Source organism: Octodon degus, unplaced genomic scaffold (assembly GCF_000260255.1).
Source record: "Octodon degus isolate 3935 unplaced genomic scaffold, OctDeg1.0 scaffold00071, whole genome shotgun sequence".
NCBI classification, from domain to species: Eukaryota; Metazoa; Chordata; class Mammalia; order Rodentia; family Octodontidae; genus Octodon; species Octodon degus.
In genome coordinates, this window is record NW_004524647.1 from 2664428 (window position 1) to 2686989 (window position 22562).

Genomic DNA, 22562 nt, shown 5'->3' on the forward strand with positions numbered 1-22562 from the left:
CCTGCTTTGGAGCCAGCCAATTCTGGACTGAAATCTTTACAAATTGAGCTAAACAAACCTTCTTCCTTTAACTTTGAGTGTCCACTATTTTGTCTCAGCAACAAAAAAAACAACTAAGACACTCCCACTACCACAGAGCATCTACCTGTTAATCTTCATTACAAACTCTCTGTTGATTAAATGGATTGCTTATTGTCACTTTCCCGGTGACAAGGGGAAAAAAAATGTGATCACCTCTATCTTCTTGATTGAGTCCCAGAGGTAGCATAGCAAATTGTGTGTGACTCAGTGGGTGAAGTGGTGTGAAGAGACATCTATGAGATAGACAGGTACCACAGTTTCATGTGCAGATCCCAGATTGAGAGTTTTATGTCAAGAGAAACTGTACACATGAGAATTGACTTCTTAATTGGGACAAATGAGGGAAACCTGCTTTCAACACATGGTAGACATTTCTGAAAATAGAAACAGGGCTGTTGTGCAGGATAAACTAGCTAGGCAGGTGACTTTGGGCAAGGTACGTTACTCTATGAGCCTGTTTTCTTAACTATGACACAAAAACAGAACAGTAGCTCCCAGGGGATTGACAGGAATAATGAGTGTAGAGCCTCTCCCCCAGCACCAGGCACAGAGCCCATGCTGACAAAAGAGGTGAGGTCCTGTTAGCATCATTATCAGTGATGGGAAATTTTTTGAAGTTGTGACTAGTTGGCTACTTTTAGTTTTTAAAACATTTCTTGAAGTCTAATATATAAACAAATGTTTCTGCCCACACTCTTAAGTGTACAGCTCACTGAATTTTCACACTGAATGTTAAAGATATCCATGGAAGAATGAACATCAGACACATTCAGCTCTGTGATCTTCAACACAGGAGCCAAAAACATTCACTTGGAGGAAAGGCAGTCTCTTTAGCAAATGGTTCTAGGAAAACTTGCTGTCCATGTGGAAGAACATTGGAGTTAGACCCATTATCTCTCACCATGTACTAAACTAAACATGGATCAAAGATCTAAATATTGAAACAAAGACTAACCACTACAAGATAAAATAGGCAAAACTCTTAAAGTCATTTTCATAGGCAAAGGCTTCCTAAACAGAATCACAATTGAACATGAAATAACAGCAAGAATCAACAAATGAGATTGTATAAAATTAAACAGCTTCTTCAAGGCAAAGAAAACAAATGGCAAAGTGAAGAAAAAGCATACAGAATGGGAAGAAAATTTTGAAACAGAAAACTAATATCTAGACTATACAAAGAAGTAAAAAATAAGCCCTCCATAAAAGACAAGCAAAATTAGGAAACTGATATCAACAGACATTCCTCAGAAGAAGAAATACAAATAGCAAATACATACATGAAAAAAAAGTTCAACTTCATTGGCTCTTAGAGAAATGCAAATTAAAGCAACACTAATAATTTATCATACTTCCAAAAGGATAGCTACCATCAAAAAATTGAACAATAATTGCTGGCATAGTTTCAGTGAAAAAAATATTTCTTTTTTTTGGTAGGACAGTTTCAATAATTAACACATTGCATACATTCTTCCTAGTGGTTAATTGCGGTACAAGATGCGGACATGACATCCTATTTACAAACACCATTAGAACAAATCCCTCTATTCATTAAGAGAATGTAACTATATATCTATTCTAACCATTTTGAATACACAGATACAAAATGCACATTCATTTGTATCCCCTTTTTTTGTTTAGTTCCGTTATTTGAATATTATAGGTGTGTTAAGTCAGCAAAATATTCTAAAAGAGTCCAATAGCCCATAATGGTATCGGGTCTTCCGCTTGATTGGCAATGTCAGAAATTGTTGACCTGAGTCTCCTACAGATCAACATAACAGCATGGCTTTACTTCTTATACTTCATTTTTATACTTTTCTGCTGGGTAGTTAAGACCAAGGTAAACAGGACCTGTGCAACAAGAGTTGTAGCTTTGGGGTCTGATAAGGTCAGTGAAATCCCCTCAGGATTTATCCTGAGATCCTGTACCTCAGCTTGTAGAACCTTTGTCAGTGTCAGCCATGTGGATTGCTTGGCCAATGTGCTCTCTGTGAAAGCCCGAGAGAATGTTTTCTCTCCACGTGACTCTCCTTAGGCACACTCTACATCATTGATCACTTTCCTCTTTGGCCCCATAATCTCCTTGATCAGAAAATTTCAGACACTACTGAGTTACGTGACGTTACAGTACAAGTTCTCATATGTTCTGAGTCTTAATTGACCTTGGAAGGCTAGGGCCAAAAAGTTGGCTTTCCTTGTAGCCCTCCTTTTTCTCTAATTTTGGTCTGCAAATTTATGTTGTTAATGCTCCAGAAGACAAGCTTATTGTTATTACCATACAACCTAGGCTGTTCAGCCTAACCTCACTATCTCACTGCATTTCAAACATCTTAGGCATAATATGGAACAGGTATTTTTCATCAAGTATTGATATGTTGAACTTTAAGTCCCTACAGAATATGATTAAAAATATTCATTAGAATATATTCTAAAAATCAGCATAAAGAATCATATAATTCTTGTTTACACGTAAGTCCAAAAATCTAACCATATACAACCTTGAGGCAGGATAGTCCCACAACATTCCTTTTCCTGTCTCCTGCCTTCATTCACCACCCCCTTCTTTTTGAACAATCATCTACCCAAGAGACAGCATAGCAGCAACTGGCATGTCATGACAAACAGCCTGTACTCAGAAGACCAGAATGACAGGCACTCCAAGCACGAACCTACTATTACAAATTTCCATCTTCAGTGCAGTTGCTTAGTTCACAGGTGTCTGTATATATGGTTAGGGTGAGAATCATTCCAATTAACTGCTAGATTGAAAAATCTTCTGGAGATTCTCAGGATCATTGCCTTGCCCATCTTCTACATATAACTGTATGGCTTGTCACTGTCATGTTTCCTAGCTCTTCTCCTTTCCCTCTCTTAATTAGTTAGTCCTCAAGTTCTTGCTTTCCTTTTACTTGTATTATACCTTTCTATTTGTATTTCTTCTTTTGAGTTCTTATACTAGGGAAACTATACGATATTTACACATGTGTGTCTGGTTTATTTCACTTATGAGTATATCTTCAAGTGGCATCCACTTCAATATAAAGGTTTTGAGTTTATCATTCTTTATAGCTGAGTAATATTCCATTGTGTAAAAATACCACATCTTTTTCAACCATTCCTCAGGTGATGGACATCTTGGTTGTTCCCAAGATTTGGCTATCACAAATTGTGCTGCTATAAACATAGGCACACATATATCCCTATGATATGATGTTTTCAGATCCTCTGGGAATATTCCCAGCAGAGGAATAGCTGGTTTAAAGGGGATTTCCAGTCCAAGTTTTCTAAGGAGTCTCCACACTGGTTTCCATAATGGTTGTATCAGTCTACATTCCCACCAGCAGTAGAGAAGAAAAAAACATTTCTACATTATTGGTGGAAATATAAACTAGTATAACTATATGAAAATCATTACTGAGATTTCTCAAAAATCCTCAAACAGAAATTCCATTCAATCCAGCTAGTCCCATTCTAGGTATCTTTCCAGAAGAGTTGAAGACATCAGCCAGGGTGGTAGTGCATGCCTGTAATTCCAGAACTTGGGAGAAAGAGGCAGGAGGATCAACATAAGTTTGAGGCCAATGTAGATGACACACTGAGTTCAAGCTCAGCTTGAACTACATAGTGAGACTCTATCTCAACAAACAAACAAATCACACTATAGTAATAAATGCATATCAGTATTTATAGCAGCACCATTCATAATAACTGTATCTTGGAAGCATGCTATATGCTCATCAACAGACAGATGGTGGGGCCTACACACAATAAAATACTACTTAGCTATGAAGAAGGATAAGTATGAGACATTTATAGGAAAGCAAATGCACCCTGAAGTAAAGTAAATTGAACACATAGCTTAAATGCCATACAGTTTCTCTCCTTTGAGTAATCCAAAGTACAAAGAAATAGAAAAAATAAAGACTGATAAAGAAAAACAAGGAGGTCGATCTTACGCATGTGGAAAGAGGACTAAGAGACCGAGGGTTGGGAGAGAGGGAAAAAGAAATTTAAAAGATTTTTTAAAATATTAAATCTCTTACTGAAAGTACACAAACCCTATGTTCCTAGTGCCAGGTGACCTTACAAGCAAGGCGTCTCAGTTTCTTTTGTCTTATTGAAGCTTGCCTTTGGAGAATGGCTTGTCCATTCCAGCAAAACTGCCTCAGCCAACTTGGTTCCTTTTATTCCAGGCTTGTGGATTAACTAATGGCCAACTTGTCACACCCTGATGAACTGAATCAGCATGGGGCTGGGCATAGAAGGTCAACCTGAGGATGGTCGCCAACAGCATAAAAAGAGAACTGGAGGGGAAGGTGGTGTGTTGTTGATTCTCCTGGAGAAGCTTGTCACGCTGGTTTTATTGACAGAAACTCAGCTATTCTCATCTTTGGAGGAGCTTGGGTCCCTGCTGTCACTGAGCATGGCTGGGATTCTTTTTGGGGGAGCTCTGGTCCTTACCTTGAACAGTTTCCTGGCTCCAGTATGGAACCCTTAGCCTAATGGCACAGATCCTTCATCCCACTGGTCCAGAACTTCTAGATTTCACCACTGACCTTCCCAGGGCAGATCCTTGATACAGACTCACATAAGACACTGTTGTGGGCTCTAGATTTTCAGCTGGACTCATGAAGGACTTTGCCGTGGGATCCAGGCTCTCAGCCTGAGTCTTTGGGTTTCTAGTCATGGACAGATCACTTGTACTCTTCTCCATTTGACCTTTTTGGTGAATACTATACAATAATCCTATAAATTATGTGTCCTGAATTAAATCTATTCCTTGCAAAGACCCAATCCAATAAATGGGCATCTTAGATGAATATATACTTCGGAGATGAAGTAATACAAATGGCAAGTAAATATATAAAAAAATGTTCAACATCATTGGTCATCCGAGAAATGCAAATTAAAACAATACTAAGATTCCATCTCTCCCCAGAAAGAATGGCTATCATCAAGAAGTCAACCAATTACAAATGCTGGAGGGGCTGTGGGGAAAGAGGAGCCCTTTTCCACTGCTGATGGGAATGTAGACTGATACAACCACTGTGGAAATCTGTGTGGAGGCTCCTCAAAAAACTAGGATTGGAGGAATCCACCACAAGCCTGGGAAAAAAGGAACCAAATTGGCAGAGGCAATTTTGCTGCAATGGATAAGCCATTCTTCAAAAAAAAAGCAAGCTTCTATAAGACAAAAGAAACTATGACAACACACCTTTCAACCCAGGTATTTCTCTCCTAAGTATTTTCCCAAAAGAACTAAAAAAATCATACCATGAAGATATATGTGCACCCATGTTTATAGCAGCACAATTTGTCATAGCAAAATCTTAGAAACAACCCAAATATCCATCAACTGAGAAATGGATAAAAAAAAGATGTATTTTTATACATTAGCATGTTACTTAGCTATAAGAAGATAAACTTGAGGCTTTTATAGGTAAATGGATACAACTACAGACCATACTCATAAGTGAAATAAATAAGAGCCACATGTGCAAATATCATATTTTCTCACTAGTGTAAGAACTTGAAGCAGTAAACAAAGTCTGAAAGGAACAATGGATACTGTGAAAGGGAGGAGTTCATGGGGGGAAGAGGGAAAAAAAATAACTTAAAATCTGTTCTCCTAAACCGCTACTTTCTATGTGGCTCAGATTAGTGATTCCTATTTTTAAAGGTAGACAGATTAATATCTTCAGCTTCTTTCTGTGAATCAAATAACCCCTCCCACATGTAGATTCTCATGTTGCCATCTCCAAATGAATCTGAAGGCACTAAAACCATGAGAGGAAGGCCAGCTGAAGCAGTTCTCGTGGGACCAGAGGCAGCTGGGACATTACTTTAGCCTCTTCCTTTGTGAAATGGGGTCTGGCAGAGAAAACGTAACGCTTCCATGAGGTTGCACAGAGTCTAGTTGTGTTGCCAGTGAGTGCCAAGCCAGGCCGAGAGCTCCGTGGACCAGTATATAGCTGTAGAGTCTAGCCACTCCACTAGTGCAGATGGCTTTTCAGGGACAATGAGATCTGTGTGAGGGAGGGCCACGTTGGAGGTCTGGGTGTGTAGATACACAGACAGTGTAGCCGCTACACTGTCTGGCAAATTTCACTGTCACTTGCCTGGAATGTGTGCTTCATTTTTAATTACTTTTTAGTGATGTCACTCAACCTTTTGGATGTGTGCTATTTTGTTGGAGCTTAGTCTCTCACATCATAATTCTAGTAACATTGTCTAAGTCTTTCAAAGTTCTAAGAAGTCATATCATAGGTTAAAAACAAAGGGAAGAATAGCAAGCAGCACCAACAGAATGGAAGGTCAAGAGACACAGCATGTTTGTCTCCCCAGCTAATGAGCTGGGTGACCCTGGTCAAGCATCTGTGCCTCTCTACACTTCTCTCCATCTTATGCTTTCTGTTTCCAGTTACAGCCCCAGTTCAGGCCTAATCTTTGCTCAAACTGCACTATTTGAAGAGCGTTTGAGAGCCTCCCTGCTGTTGTCTTTCTAAAGCCAGTTTTCATCAAGTCACTTCTCTCAATTCACTCTGTCACTGGCTTCTACACAGAACATCTAATTCCAGATACTTGGCCTTTTACAGCTCAATCTCTTTCCTTTCTAGCCTACTCATGGTCAGGTATTCACATTCCAGCCAGCAGGGACATCTCCTGCGGAGCCCCTGTCTCCCTGCAGGCTGCTTCTGCCACCCGGAATGCACTTCCAGCTTGGCCCATTTGACAGGTTTCCTTATTGGTCATCTTAAAACTGTTCATCCATTTGACCCATTAATTTGTACTTGAAAACATAATAAAAGGCAGAAATAATCATAATAAAAGGGAGAAAAGCAGAAAAAGTCTTACACAATTATTTATATTGTACAAAATCAGAAACAGCTTAAATATCTAATAATAGGGCATAGGTAAATTTGTTACTCATAAAATTAAAAATGGTTACAAAATGGTTCACCATCAAGTGAAATTTTCAACATGTTGAAAATATGGCTCATATAAATATATATTGAATGTGCATTAAAGACTTATATAATTCATTATTTAGAGAACCAGCAGGATGGTAAATCTAGTTCAAAGAAGAGTGTAGTCACTCTTCTGAAAAAATGTGTAGCCACTGAGGGAAAGATGTTGGAATCAGATTACTAAATCAGATACAAAATTGGCTGATACCTACAGAGTGACGAACTATGTATACCCTTTGGGATTATATTTTTTGTAAGAAAAATTACTTTCCTCTTTGCTAGTAAGTGTCTTGGGGCTGGGGACATGGCTCAGTGGAATGAGCGCTTCCTTGGCAAGTGCAAGGGCCTGAGTTCAATCCCCAGTTCTGTCAAAAAAAAAAAAAAAAAAAAAGTCTTTACGAGTTATCAGTCTTCTACAAGTTAACACATAACATCACAGAATTCTAGCCCTCCAGAGTTCAACAGTTCTTCTAAAGCAGGGCTTCTTACGGAGAATCACATGAGGAATCTGGCTAAACTATAGCTTCCAAATCAGTGAGGAGAGGCCTGAGCTTTTACATTTCAAATAAGTCCACATGCTGCTGCATGTCCAAGGACCACTCGAGGAGAAAGGAGTTAGGCTGTGCTCCAGCACGACTTTGAAGGGCCTGGAATCATCAGCTGACTTAGGTTCCAAGTTTTAACACTCAGAAAGCATGGTAATAATGTGGGGGAAATGATAAATATTATAACACTATATTTAAAATCAGAAATATCAATTTAACATATAGAAGAGTTTCAGGAAAATGGTAAGAAAATCTAAAAGTAAATAGGTATTATGAGATTTGTTTTTTTAATGTGTGTGTGTTTTTTTTTTTTTTTTAACCAGGGATTAAACTCACCTATTTGCCAGGTAGGTGCTTATGCTGGAGATTTGTTTCTTTGAGGTAGGGTTTAGTTACGTGATTTAGGCTGGCTTTGCACTCACTATGTAGCCCAGACTGGGCTTGAACTCTTCCTGCCTCAGCCTTCTGAGTGCTGGGATTACAGGCCTATGCCAATAAACTCAACTAAACTAAAAAATATGTTTTCTTTGGTATCTCCTCATTTGAAGAAGCCGGCCCTATTCCCCTCCTTGCAGCAGAATAAATCATTCTGACTCTTTGAAATGTAGTGATTTTCAACCTCTTCTACCAGAGTAAAATATACTACAGAAGCACAGTGTACAACACAGAAAAGGCAGCAACTCTCTAGTTGTGAAGAAGGTGGGCTGCCAAGCTCGGCTCTAAGCCCTTTCTTAGCCCATTTTCCTGCTGCTCCAGGCTCTGCATCCTGACCCAACTCTGCGGAAGCCAGCGTTCCACAAACTGAGCTTCAGGACTAAGGCTGAATACATCCTGGTCCCAGTTTTAAGGTTTTCTCACTATGAGTTCTAGGAAACTGCACATTCTTATAAAACTAGGGCTTGTGTATCTTCTTGCTCTTTGAATAAATATAGTGATTTATCACATGATTCAGGAATGTTCAAATTAATAAATTCAATATACTTTTTGCTACACCAGATGATATATGAATATGATCCAGTTTGCAACAAAAGAGATGATGGGATTTGAAGCTGAGTGTGATTTTTTCCCCCTCTCTCTACTTCAACATATATATGTGCAAATTTTTTTTTTAATTTTTTCAGAACCGGGGATTGAACTCAGGCCCTTGTGCTTGCCAGGGAAGCGCTTATTCCACTGAGCCATCTCCTCGGCCCCCCTATATGTGCAGATGTCATTTCCACTGGGAGAGTCTTAGCCATCAATCTGTCTATCCACCATTCCAAATGTCTGTGCACTATCTCACCCATCAGTTCAGCCATCCATTTGTCTATCCATCCAACAGATGTGCAGGTACCACCCGCTGTGTGCAGACCCTGTGCAGGCTCACCACAGAGTAGCACTGCCGTCTCTGCCCTCATGGAGCTCCATCAAACACACATGTGCAGCACTACAACTGAACAGTTCCCAGAGGAACTTCCTGAACTGAATGGTAAAGGAGAAGCAGAAATTACCTAGTCAGAGAGGAAGGATCATCCTAGGGAGAGGGAATAACATGTGCAAAGCCACTTGGGCAGAGGTGATCCACTGCCATCTGCTATGGGCTGGAACAAACAGGACACACAAGGAGCCACAGGAATTCAGATGAGCCAAATGAGATAAGAAATGCTAGAATTTAAAATATTAAGCTAAGGGCTGAGGATATAGTTCAGTGGTGGAACACCTGGCTGACATCCACAAGGTCCTAGGTCTGATTCTCCCACCCCACAAAAGAACCTATACACTTAATTTGGTGTTGTGATGCATGTCCACAGTCCCAGCACTGAGGAAACTGAGCCAGGAGGATCCCTTGAATACAAGGGTTTGAGGTTAGCCTGGGTAGCGTAGTGAGAACTCATCAGCAACAACAGAAGAATTGTGTTTTATCTTAACCAGGATGGGAAGCTGATGGAGGATCTTAAAACATGGGAATGGCATGACTTACATTTTATAAAGAGCAATCTGGGTGCAGAAAGAACACAGATTAGAACTGGATATGGGTGCATAAGGGACAAACAGTTCCGGAGAGAGGGTTGCAGAGGAAATAGTTTCCCCAGGAGACATTCATGCCTCCAATAAAGGAGGTAGACTGAAAGGCAGATGAGGAGATGTCTGTTGGGTTTTGAGAAGCAACTATAGTGGTAGGAAGACGAGAGAAGAGAAACTGACCACCAAGGGGTGGGCTATGGCACGGCTATGGCCTGGAGCTGGAGGGCTGATGGGATGGACACCTACAAGTCGAATAGAAGAAAGTGCAGAGCACAAGGTTTTTGTCTCAACAAAGTCTTTGAGGAGGCCAGATGCTGGCACCCTGCCTGCTGCTGAAAGTTTAATGTACCTGAGGTTGGCAAGCAGGTGTAAGGAATGACCAGGAGCCAGCATCAGTCTGAGACGGCTAAACCTAAACCACAGCAGCCAATTTGCTTCTGTGTTTCTGGAAACTTTTATGTTTTGACCACTGCAAATGTGCTTAATGCAATAGCTGGAAATGCCCAGGTTTCTATAAGACCTGAAAACATGACCATGATGTGGGCAGACTGAATGGAGGTCTCCAATGATGGAAGGTGCAGGCCAGGCAGTGCCACACGAGGGGAGTTTTAAGCCCAGTCTCAGGGGGCTGAGAGGTCAATTACAATGGCAAGATGCTCTTAGGCATGTACATCATACACATGCCTCAACAGAAAAAAGGAATAATATAAAATAAAAAGCAGAGAGTGAAGAATATCTGGGACATAATGACAGTTTCACTTGCTTCTGACCACACCTAATGACAGTGGGGTGCTGGGTGAAGGAGGAGCAGGAAAGGGCTGCTGAGGCTGGAGGAAATGTTCTCAGCAGCTCAGAAAGCACAGAGAGACTCAGCGAGATGACACAAATGAACAGAAAATAAACTATGCATTTGGCAAGCTGAACACAGTAAGTCTGTGCTGTGATAAACAGAGAAGTCAAATATGCCCGCATGTCCTCGAGGTGCTGGGTTTCAGAAATCACTTGCAGAGAGAAGACATGGGGTGCTGTTAAATCATTTGCTATAAACAATGGGTCACATCTGTGAAACATTCATTATGTACCAAGCTCTTTGCTGACAGTTTTTGTATCTCTCACCTCTGGTGATACTATCTCTCTTCAGTTTAACAATAACCCACAACCATCAGACCAACAGATACTATCTCTCTTCAAAGGGAGAAGGGAAACACGGCTCATTTACCTCAAGCAATAGAGGATTCCACAGTGAGTATAAATTCTGCTCACCGTGTTTGTGTATCTAGGTAAGGATCAGGCCATAGGGGAAGAGTCTCACAATTCACAGATCACTAAGTCTGAATGCAATGTGCTCTGAGACCACGGGCGCTAAGGGTCACCTCTAAGACAGAGGGTCAGCTGTGTATCACTCTAGGATTCCTGCTGTCTGCTCAGAATGGGGCTCCCCATGCAGGGGGCACTGGGCAACAGCACAGCACAGGTCATAGAAGCAAAGAATTCAAAGAAGACTCAAGGCTCAAAAGGGGGCAAACTGGGCAGTCTTGGTTCTTCCTCTGATGAGATGAAGGCCTTCAGCTACGTCCCTTCACCTCCTAGAGCCCCAGATTTTCAATAGAGAATGCGATGGAGTAATACCATTAAGTCCGCAGAGGTGTTATGAGAATGACAGGGATAATTACATCACAAGAACTGAGCAGCTACCAGCACACTTAAGGCAGCCAAACCATTCAGCCTGCTAAGACACAGAGCAGAGAATCCAAGATTTAAATAGAAAATAAATCCTTATGTAGCAAAGGCTGGTTCTCTGCCCAGATCCTCTTGGTTCCCCTCTGTGAGGCAGTTCATCAGATCCCAGCCTTTGTGTGCTTTCCCTGCTAGCCGCTATGTCTCCCAGCACTTGTGCTGCAGCAAAGTGGAAGTGCCCTGGAGTTTCGGGCCTGAAGGGCAGCTCCTTGTCAATGACCCAGAGGTACAGGGGTCTGAAAGCCCAGCTCCCTTGTTTCATGGCAACAAACTACGGTGCCATTTGTGCTCCAGATTTATCCACAGGCTGTGGTGAAGATGTCCCCTGAAATCCCACTCAAGCTCCCTCACCCTTGCCTATCCTGCCCCCTCTTTTCTGGGGCTCACCAGGAACACCTTTCTAATATACCACTTGTGCACACACCTCATCTCAGGATGTGCTTTTGAGAATCCAATCCAAGACACCATCTGATTTCCTTTGGAGTATCTGACATTCCTTCCCTTGTCCAACTAGATGATTTCTTTTCTTCCCAGTACCACAATTGAACTCAGTAACCTGCACTTGCCAGGCAGGCACTTATTCTACTGAGCTCTCTCTCCAGACCTAGATGATGTTTTTTGGACTCATTTGCAGTTCGCTCCAACCATGAAGCTGTCTTGACCTGTTTAGCACAGGCATTTTGAGCCCATTATCATACTGTGCTGCACTGCGTGTGTGTGTGTGTGTGTGTGTGTGTGTGTGTGTGTGCGCGCGCATCCGCATATATGAATGTGTGTCTGCTTTCCTGGTGGATACTGTCGAAATCTTGAGGATAAAAATTTTCTCAGTTCATACTTATTGGGGTATATTTAGCATCTAATAGAAGAATTTGGGGGCCCACCATTCGCTAAAACCTAACTTCCACAGCAGTGGCTTCCTTGGGGACCAAGGAAACAGGAAGTTCCAGGTGCGCCACACCTGATTTAGCCAAAGCATACTTCAATTTAGAGATAGGTTATGTAAAACAAGCAAACAAACATAACAATGATGATCATGATGATGAAATGAAGCTCATTTAGAGTTGGGTGCTATTAACATCTTTCATCTTAAAAGCAAAACCCAGGAACGTGTGTGTGTGTGTCATAGGCTTGCCGCCACTACTCTAGGTGCTCCAAGTAAATACTGTTGGATCCTCTCAACTCCAAGAAGCAGAAAGCAGTTGCCCTGTGTTATGGATAAGGAAACTGAGGCTTACAGAACTTATCTGATTGCAAAGTCATGCAATTAGGATGTACCCACAATGCGTATATAGGCTTTTCTGATTCCAAAGAAAGGATGCAAGGGAGAAAGCCTGAAGATGAGACCTAATTGAACCCAGGTGGCCTCAGTGACCCTGCAGCAGAAACAGACCATCCTCACCCACAAGTGCTGGACTGAGTGTGTTTCTTTGGCCTTATCTGCACTGAGATGGGAAAGCTCTGGCTGGGATGAGAGCCAGGCCAGGTCTGAAGGAGCTGCCTGGGCGCCACAGACACTGGGCAGCTTTAGAACAAATCAGTTGTTTCCTTCCACATGGGATAGTTTGTTTGTCTGGCCTCATTCATCCAGGATGTCTCAGTGTCTTCACATGTTATTGAGTGGCTGCCAGGTAGAGGAGGAGGAGGAGTACCAAGCTGGAAGTCTACAATTTCATACCACGCATGGCTCAGCCCCTGTGAGACCCTGGGCAAGCAATGTCCTCTATCCAAGTATCAGAGACCTCCTTGTTCTCTAGAGGAAAGCACTTAGTGGTTCTCGACCAGGGAGAAAAGTGGATGCTCTGTAGACATAGCTGTTCTCTCCACATTTAGGACACAGAGTGAAGCCAATGCCTCTCTGGACATACGGTTTCCATGGCAGAAGGTCCCAAACATCTGCCCTATCAATCTGGCCAGGAAGCATTACTCATTCACACATTATTCTTAAAAGAAAACAAAGCAAGAAGGACACATACTCCCACCCATCTTTGGACAGAGATTTTAATATTCTCTCACTGAGATTATAGTTTGCCCAGCAAGCTGTCACCAAAAAATGGCCTGGATGACTGAACACAGACTCTTACTCAGATGAGAGCTCCAAGCAGAGCCCAAGCTTGCCGACCTGGTACTGAGCCTCACTACCACAACGTGCATGAGAGGAGAATGATGTCCCTTTTCAGCAGCCTGGTATTGGGTCTCCTCCCAGTGCTAGGTATTCCTCCTCTCAAGAAAAAGCAGGGACTCTCCCCTATAGCCTATAATGACAGGGACCTGGGCCCCAGAGACAGAGGCCTAACCTCAGCCAGTGAGAAGCTCCTGGCTCTATCCAGAGCAGGGATCAAGAGAAGCCAGGGAGAGGTAGGCATGGCATGTAGGACACCAGATTCTTCCCGCGGCTCTTCTCAGTGTGTAATCCTGGCCCCTCAAGTTTCTTGACCCCTTTTTATTTTTATTTTTTAAATGTATTTAGTAAGGGTCTACAGGGTCTCATTACACAGATTGGACTCATAGTGATCCTCTTGTTTTCTGCCTCCCAAGCACTGGGATTACAGGCACATACCACCACAGCCAGTCTTAATTGCCATCTCAGCCAGCCCCAGAGGTGGGGCTGGCATGACATGTCAGGTTTTGAACCCTGATCCCTGTGTCTGCTTAAGCAGGTGCTTCAGTCCACTGAGCTAGCTGGCTGGCCCTTGTACCCCTTTTTAATGACCTTACTTCTCTGGCAAATCTGAGAATGCCCAGATATCCTTCCAATCCATTCTGACTGCTGGAGCAAGACAACAGGTTTTTCCTCTTACATGTAAGATTTAGTCACAACTGCCACAACCAACACTTGCTTATTCATCTGGGGATTCACATGTTGACTATATATCCTGCTGCTTGAACCTTGGAGGAGTTCACTGCAAGAAAATAGGAATTCAGTATAGCTTCTTCTGCAGACATAGAAGGGAGTTTGGCGCAGCGTCTCCTAGTACCTGTTAGTCCAGTAGCAACTCTGTAGTACCCGCTTGCTTTGGTGGAGTCTCATCACTCTCCTTAAAAATATGGGGCACTGAATCTTTTGCCTCTCCTGTGGGCCTCGGTAGCTACTGCAAGGGTTAGGGGTCAGGGGAAGTCCTGCTCACCAAATCTTTTGGTGCCTTTTTAATGGCGGCCTGAACAGAGCCATTAAAATTCATATTAGAAGGGCTGGCCAAATAGCTCAGCGGATTAAAGGTCCTGCTTAGGGCCTGAGCTGGTGAGTGAGGCTAGGTGTGGTGGCGCACACCTGTAATCCCCGCACTTGGGAGGCTGTAAACAGAAGGATCACTACAAGTCCGATCTATGCAGTGAGACCTTGTAGACCTTGTCCTAAAATACAATAAATAAATAAATAAACAAACAAACAAAATTCATACTAGAATATTTTCCTTCTGTACTACATCTATCTTCCCCTTACCCTCATGGGGAATGCTCCCAGATCCCCAGGAGACGTCTAAAACTGTGGACAGTAAGTACCAAACCCTATAAATGATACTTTTCTTGAATATACGTATTTATGATAAAGTTTCCTTTTTAAGTTAGGCATATGAAGTGAACAACAATCCCTAATGACAAAATAGAACAATCATAACAATACAACACAATAAAACTCATTTAAAATTCACAAATTATTTAATTCTGGAATTTATTTGATATTTTCTGACTATATTTAACTCTAGGTAACTGAAATTATGGGACATGAAGCTGTGGGGAAGGGGTCCCCTGTGCCTTTTTGAAAAGAAGAATTTCTGCTCTCCATAAGGGCCAGCTTACTGGCACAAACAGCTATAAGATTACATAACAAATACTTATATTTCTGGATCCCAATCAGTTTTTTCCATCCTCTCTCCTTTTACTTCTTAACTTGTTCCCTGGAAAGCAGGCAGGATAGGGATGAATATGAAATTAAGCACATGAATGGCATCTCGAAAGCCAGCACTTTGATTCTGCATCCCGAGGTCAACGCCTGCACTTCTCAGCTTTGGGTCTGGATGTAGCCAGACAGGCTTGTTTGGGCTGGTCTTGAACATGTGCTACCATGCTGCCTGGGAAGCAGTCTGGAGCTTTTATACCTGCATATGGTGCTACCTCGGTTCATGAACTTAATTCTTTAAACCAATCTGGTTGCATACCCGATTGGAAGAGAACCAAATCAAATGCAATGGTCAGGTTCAGTGTCAACCTCATAGGGAAGTCTGATTCCGTTCTCATCTGGTTGTTTGCAATAAGAATGGTGGAAAGAATTACATTTGTGAACCAAGGCACATGCATATAGACATGCATATGTATATATAATATTCATATATGTTTATCACACACAAGGCAAATACCTTAAGAATCAAATATATAGTTCTAGTTTTTCACCCAAATGCTTTGTACAACAGTCTTGTACCTTGGTATAAAAGACACAAAGGGGTTGAGGAAAAAGCTTGGTGATCTAAGTGCTTGCCTGCCAAGCAAAAGAACCTTTTTTTTTTTTTTTTTTCAGAACCAGGGATTAAACTCAGGCCCTTGCGCTTGCCAGGTAAGCGCTTATTCTACTGAACTATCTCCCCGACCCCCAAGGACCCAGTATTGATCCCCAGTACCTCATGCCATGCTGGCCACCAAAAGCAGGCATGGTGGCACATGCCTGTAATCCCAGCACTAGGAAGGCTGAGATAGGAAGATCACTATGAGTCTAAGCTATGTAGTAAGATCCTGTACCAAATAAATGAAAGATTTTTTAAAAAAGACACAATGATACAAAAATTCTTTGATTTTCCTATCAGTCAAATTTACCACTATGTACTCTTTGTGGTTAAAAACCAAAAGAACCCCACCTGATTGTTTTCCTTTTTTCATCCACAGCCTGCTGGATACCAGACTCAAGTACACATCCTGCTCATTCCAAGGCCATAATAACTCAGTGCTGAATCTGAAATCTTGTGAAACTGGACCTGATTTAAATTTGGTGGCTATCCTCTATGAAAATTCCCCTTCAGATGGATGGCTGACAGAAAGCCAGGCATTCAGAGAGTCATGCAGGGAAAAATGTGCTTGTTCTAAACATGAAAACCTTCCTACTTATAAAAGATATTCTTTCCCTGCCAGGAAAGTTGAGAACACAATGCAAAACTTCATCTCAGTTTACAGACTGAGAAGGCAATCATGGAAAGGAGGGGATTTTGGAATTCTTGACAATGTTAATGTTTTCTTGGGAATATGGCAAAAAAAAACTAGCTTATTCCTCAAGACTTTTTTTTTTTTTTTTTAATGTATTTGGTACAGGGTCTCAGTATGCAGCTGGGACTTGTGGTGATTCTCTTATTTTTAGCCTCCCCAGCACTAGGAACTAGGATTACAGGCATGCGCCACCACACACTGGGGTGGGAGGGTGGCTGGCACGGCGAGTGGTGCCAGAGATTGAACCCTGGTCCTTGCACTTGCCTAAGCAGGAGCTTAGTCCCTAAGCTATCCTGCGGGCCCTTCCTCAGAACTCTTAATGATAAAATTATCCCCATGCTCAAAATGAAACAATGAAATTGATGGAAATACTATCCTAGGGGAAGACAGATGACTTAGAATTGCACAACAGGATGTTAAGCAATGACTTCTTGGGCTCCAAGCTTACTCTTCTAATAAAAGGCTGTGTTCCCAGTGCTTTTACCCATCTGCCCAGTGCTTTCATCTGTAGGAAACCTGTTCATTATTTCCACTGGCTCTAAATGTTCACACTCTGGTCTACCAGAAAATTCTAAACCTCTGATGATACAACACATACTTCATTCTACATAACTGTAATCAGAGCTATGACAGCAAAGCTCTGGCCTCCTCCCACTTCCTAGGGAAAGGTCTGAATTGGCAGTCAAATGGCCAGAAGGAAGGACAAAAACCAAAGCCAAATGAAAATATCTGACTTTTTTAGCCAACTGAAAAAAGTAGGCATAAGTAGTGAAAGACTTGAGCACTTTTCTTATCATTTCTATTATTAAGACTAGTGCTTGTATGGATGCTAATTTGGGTAATTAGAGGAATCCAGGTCTCTCACTGTCCATCAGTGATGAATAAGCTTAATTTTCAGCGTGATTAGATTAAAAGACTCCCAGAAAGGCAACTGGGTCATGGGGATGCCCTATTCCTTAGTGGATTAATCCAGAGGTGAATGTGCTGTGGGAAGGTGGGGTTCTGTTGGAGGTCTGATAATAGAAATTCCCCCTGTGCTCTGCTTCCCAGCTGCCATGAACTAAGCCCCTTAGTTTTGCTCTGCCTTCAGCCGGGATGCTTCATGGGGCCACAGGATCATGGCCTGAACCCTAAAACTATGGCCAAATAAAGCCTTACATTTTAGTTGTCAGGTATTTTGTCCAGCAATGAGTAAACTGGTCCTTACACCACCCCTGCAGAGCCTGTGGGATGCCTGGCCCTTCATACCAGCCCGCACTCATTTAGGCATTCTTGATCATTCAGGGATCACAGTTGCTCTCATCTTTTGGTCACCAAAACCAAGAACAGTACTGAACTTTTCTTGAAATTGCAAAGGATTTGTTTTCTGTAGGAACCTTTCCCAGCCAGAGTCTTGAAAGAATGGGATTTGGTCAAATCTTCATCCTTTTAACATGTAGCATTTCCATTTTCAGAAAATAAATTAATATACTATTTTCATGTTAAATATGTAACCTTTTACAAACTTATCACTTTGTAAATTTGCCATATTAACATTGGCTCTTCTATGAGAGGGTAAGTCTCCCTTGAGAAGGTACAGTCTCTGGGTGAGGTGCTAAAAGGAAGCATCATCGCGAAGCTTACTGGACCTCTGGTCCTCTAGGACCTGACTGTGGAGGTCAAACAATGGACAGCAATAATAGAGGCAGAATGCTAGCCACAGTTCACTGCTAGCCTCTCCCTCACTCCCATAGGTAAGCCTTGGTGTTTGCCTCACCCTCCCATGACCCTGAGAGCTGCCTACCAACTGCATGCTGTAGAGGATAAGTGGGCAGGCTAGGAGTGAGACACAAGGTTCTAGGTCTTGACAATAAGGATGTGACCTCTCCAAGTTAAGCAAACAACTTGTTTTAGGGACACCTAGTGTTTATCCACAGAAGACTGTGACTGGAAAGGTAGAAGAGGTTTCAGAGAAAAGTCTAAGAAAGACAAAAATAGTCCTGGATTCAGAATGGAAAAACAAGACCACCAAGGGTACTTCCAGACTATTTTTCCTTTAACCAATTGCAGCAGGAAATGTTCGCACAATGGGATCTTATCGAACAATGCTATCACAACAAGAGCAACTGCAGAAGAAGCCAAGGCAGTATGGTCTGGGGTCTACCACAAAGTCTGCTTGGCTCAGAGATGTCTGCCCTCAGATTCCAGCTCCACATCACAAATCACTCCGCTTTACTTGGTGTCTGAGGAGGGCTGTGGCAGGTGCTGACTCACCATCATTTCTTCTGGGCTCCCATTGGCTATCTCCACCACCTGCAGGGCAGGGTCCACCTTCACCTTGGCTCGAGCCATGAACTGGATGACAGATGAACTGTCCTAGGGAAGAAACCATAGCACAGTTCACTGTAAGATATTTAAGATATTTTAAAGACAATGGCTTTTTCTTGAGAAGCATTAGGCAGAAATGATATTCCAAGACTGCACGTAAACCAGACAAAAATTTTATCACTGAACAAGAAACTTCTGCACCCAAGAGACATGCCTTCCCAAGTCTCCCTTGAGGATTCTTTCAGATCATGGTGGATACAGAACAACTACAGTATTTGCCAGCAACCAACACATGCAAGCTTATGTGCTGTGGTTTCCGAGTGGGAAGAGTCAGATATTTAAATAGTGATACTGATGTATTTACAGAGTTGAAGGTAAATAAAGCCATTTAACTGTATACAGCAAATCTAGGCCTGGCATTCTGTAGAAGGCATCTGATTTCCATTTTATAGGCATCTCCCTGCCCTGACCACAACCCTCAAACTCTTCCCACAAGCTACGTTTAACTCTTTCTTTGCTCTTCAATGATGTTATTTTGGGTCAAAACTGTTGAACATTGAAGAGAGTACCCAATAAAGAGACAAAGGAGAGGAAAACATCTACCTTATACGTGAAGCCTAAAGGCAAAAGGACAGGGGGCAGGGGCACATTTATGAAGAACTGCTCGCTGGAAGAGCAGGCAAAAGCCTTGCTATGGGCATGGATTCAAAGACACTGATCCAGATAACAAGAAAACTGCTCCAAGGCAGGGATGGAAATGCAATGTGGAAAAAGAGAGGGACTGGCAAACACTGATCCAGGGAAGGGCCAGAACCTCAAGCCAGTGGTACAGAGGGTGTGCATTGACTGGGCAGTAGAAGGCGCCTGGCGTATACTGTGGAAACAGAGGGCAGAGAACAGAATGTTCAGCATTCCCATGGGAGTGGCGAGGGCCTGGCCAGTAAGAACCCGCTGCATAATTCATCTTGCTTGACACTCAGGAAGCCTGCTACGATTTGGATGTGTCCCCCACAATTCACGTGTTTTGCACTTATCTCCCCAAATCATATGTTAATGATATTTCTTTTTTATTTTAATTTTTTAATAGATTGCAAATTGAAAATAAATTATTTACAAACATAAATGAATATAACAATAAAAATTGTCCAAATAAAAATGAAGAATTTACAGATCAGTCATAATAGTTCTGTGTCAAAACCAAGAAACTTATATTCATATAATTAGAATTCTCAAAGTAGAAAGGAGTAGGCAATAAATATTTAAAGATTTAAAATTTCTGAATTTAGTTCAACTTATAATACCACATTTAATGGTATTTGGAAGAGAGGTTTTTGGGAGGGAATTAGGGTTAGATGAGGTGACAAGGGTGGGAACTTTTTGTTTTTGTGATATTGGGGACAGGACCCCAGTAAGTGCTGTCCTATTGAGTTATACCCCAATCCTATGTCTTTTTCTGAACAACCATAAGCATATTTAATATTTTTCTTCTAAACATGTATTAATTGCACATATTAATGGGGTTCAGTGTAACATCTCCATGCATGCATATAGTATGCATCGAGCAAATCTAATCCTTCCCTTTTACACCCCCCAAGAAAATGTATTTAAATGCTTCTAGGAAGATTGTCATTCAAAGCAGTTCCTCCAGTAAACTCACTTTAAGCTACAAATAACATTGCATGCAAACGATCTGTTAAGAGATTTTCATGGTACTGGGTATGGTATCTAAACCTTACACATGCTAGGCAAGTACTCTGCTGAGCTACATGCCAGCCCTTTCTTTTTACAAAAATTAAATTTTTTGAAACAGGGTCTTGCTAAGTTGCCCAGGCAGAGATCGAACTTGTGATCCTCGTACATTAGCCCCTTGAGTAGTTGAGGTCAGATATGTTCACCTCATGTATGGCTTCTTCCAGAAATCCAAGTTTTATAACTTTGTGGTTTTAAGTACTGTACCAGCGTATATTGTGTTTTCAATAATCAACAATCACTATATCATTATCTCGGATGTTAATGATGACAGTGATAACTGCCAAAGTTAAAGACCAAGCATATTAGGTGCATGGCATAGAATGGATATCTGGTGGTTGCAGAATGAGTAAAGAAAGCCTTGGGGACTGAAAAAGATTACTTTCAAGGAAATCTGTATCCTCTAATGATTACAAAAATCAGACCCTATATTTCAAATGAAAACTTGTTAAGGTCAAAACAATAAAATCTCAAATTTCCTTGCTGGGCCAGACCTTGAGGTCAAAGGTGAAATAAACACACATCTTGGTCCAGGCCAACCACGAGCCTGGCGCTGCTCCACATCCTTAGGGAAGCCATGATGGCCCCAGGGACCATCTGGCGCAACTCCCTAAAGGAGGCAGTAGCTGGCGTCAGGGACCAGCACTCAGTATTTGAGTTGGAGGAGCAGCTGGGGGCCCATCTGGCCTCCAGATCAGTTTTATTTCAGGCTTTCCTCTGCACCTGGAGCCGATGCTGGAAAGGCACTTGGACAATGGGCCTCCAGAACTCTATAAAACACCCATCATTTTCTGCTTTCCTGTCTGGGGCTCCACTGGTGTGGCCAACTCATCAGGACAACAGCTGGTTGGACATGTTCCTTGGCAAAGGGTCGCCATGGTCACTGGGAGAGAGATGAAGAAAACTAGGCTGCAGAGCTACACACAGTTCAATTAAGTCTTATAACTGAACTGCAAGTGGCAGCCATATGGATAGAGGAGAAAGGACACATCGAAACACCATTTACCATGCATGGCAGAAAAGAAATGTGCAGAACCATGGGTCCTCCAACCTGGCCTGGGGACCCACACATAAAGGGATTCCTCTGATGCTGTGCTTCGGGTCTCCTTCTGGAAACAGAGGACATCAGTGCAGCTCTGGTTCATGCTACACCCTTAGACACTGTCCTTGATAAAGGAGAGTGAGAAGACCAGCTTCCCCCCAGAGCCAATCCAGGAAGCGAGAGCTGGACCCAGCCTGCCCCAGATGGGGACAGGCACTACAGAAAGCGGGAAGAGTATCTCCCAGTGCCTGCATCTTCCCAGGCCAGCAGGTCATTGCTGTGACTAATTTAGTAATAACCATGAAATAACTATTCTGAGGATATTCATTCACCAACTGATGGATTTATACATATTATGTTTAGTCTCCAAAGAAAATAAATAGAATCTCTGAATATTTTATCTTCACATGCAATTATTTTTATGATGTCTTGTTGGGAAATGGCTTCTCAGACTCAGCAGTTCTTAAAAGATTTATACAGTTGTTTAAGGGGCACCAACTTATTGATTGAAATATTTTCTGATAAACTTTTGGAATCACTTTTGGTAAACTTGTAATAGCAAAGTGACCTGAGGTTTAATAGTTGGGCTGATGTGAAACAAGGGGTCATCTAAACAAGGGGTGAGTAAACCTAGGATGCATAGGTCAGCTCCAGTGCTCTGCCAGTTTTTGTAAATAAAATTTTATTAGGATACAGTTATGCCTGTTCCTGTGAGTGTTGCCTCTGGCTTCTTTGACACAATACAACAGCGAAGATGAGCAGTATGGCCAATAAAGCCTAAAATAATTCTAGCTGGGCTTTACAGAAAGGTTTGTCAGCTCTTGATATGGCCTCCAGACTAGAAAGACAGGCATCACCTAGGAGCTTGTCAGAAGTGCAGGATCTCAGACTCTACCCCCAAAGAATCTGAGTTTGAACAAGGTCTTCTGGTGATGCTTG

General features: G+C 42.1%; 1 protein-coding gene across 1 annotated transcript in view; it reads right to left on the reverse strand.

The window, feature by feature from the left end:
* The window catches only part of Itga9 (integrin subunit alpha 9), a 392948-nt gene that overhangs the window by 28084 nt on the left and 342302 nt on the right, over positions 1-22562 (reverse strand). Inside the window, exon 26 of the mRNA XM_004635243.2 lies at positions 18779-18880. Coding sequence (XP_004635300.1) covers positions 18779-18880 — 102 coding nt within the window. The remainder of the gene's footprint in view (positions 1-18778; positions 18881-22562) is intronic.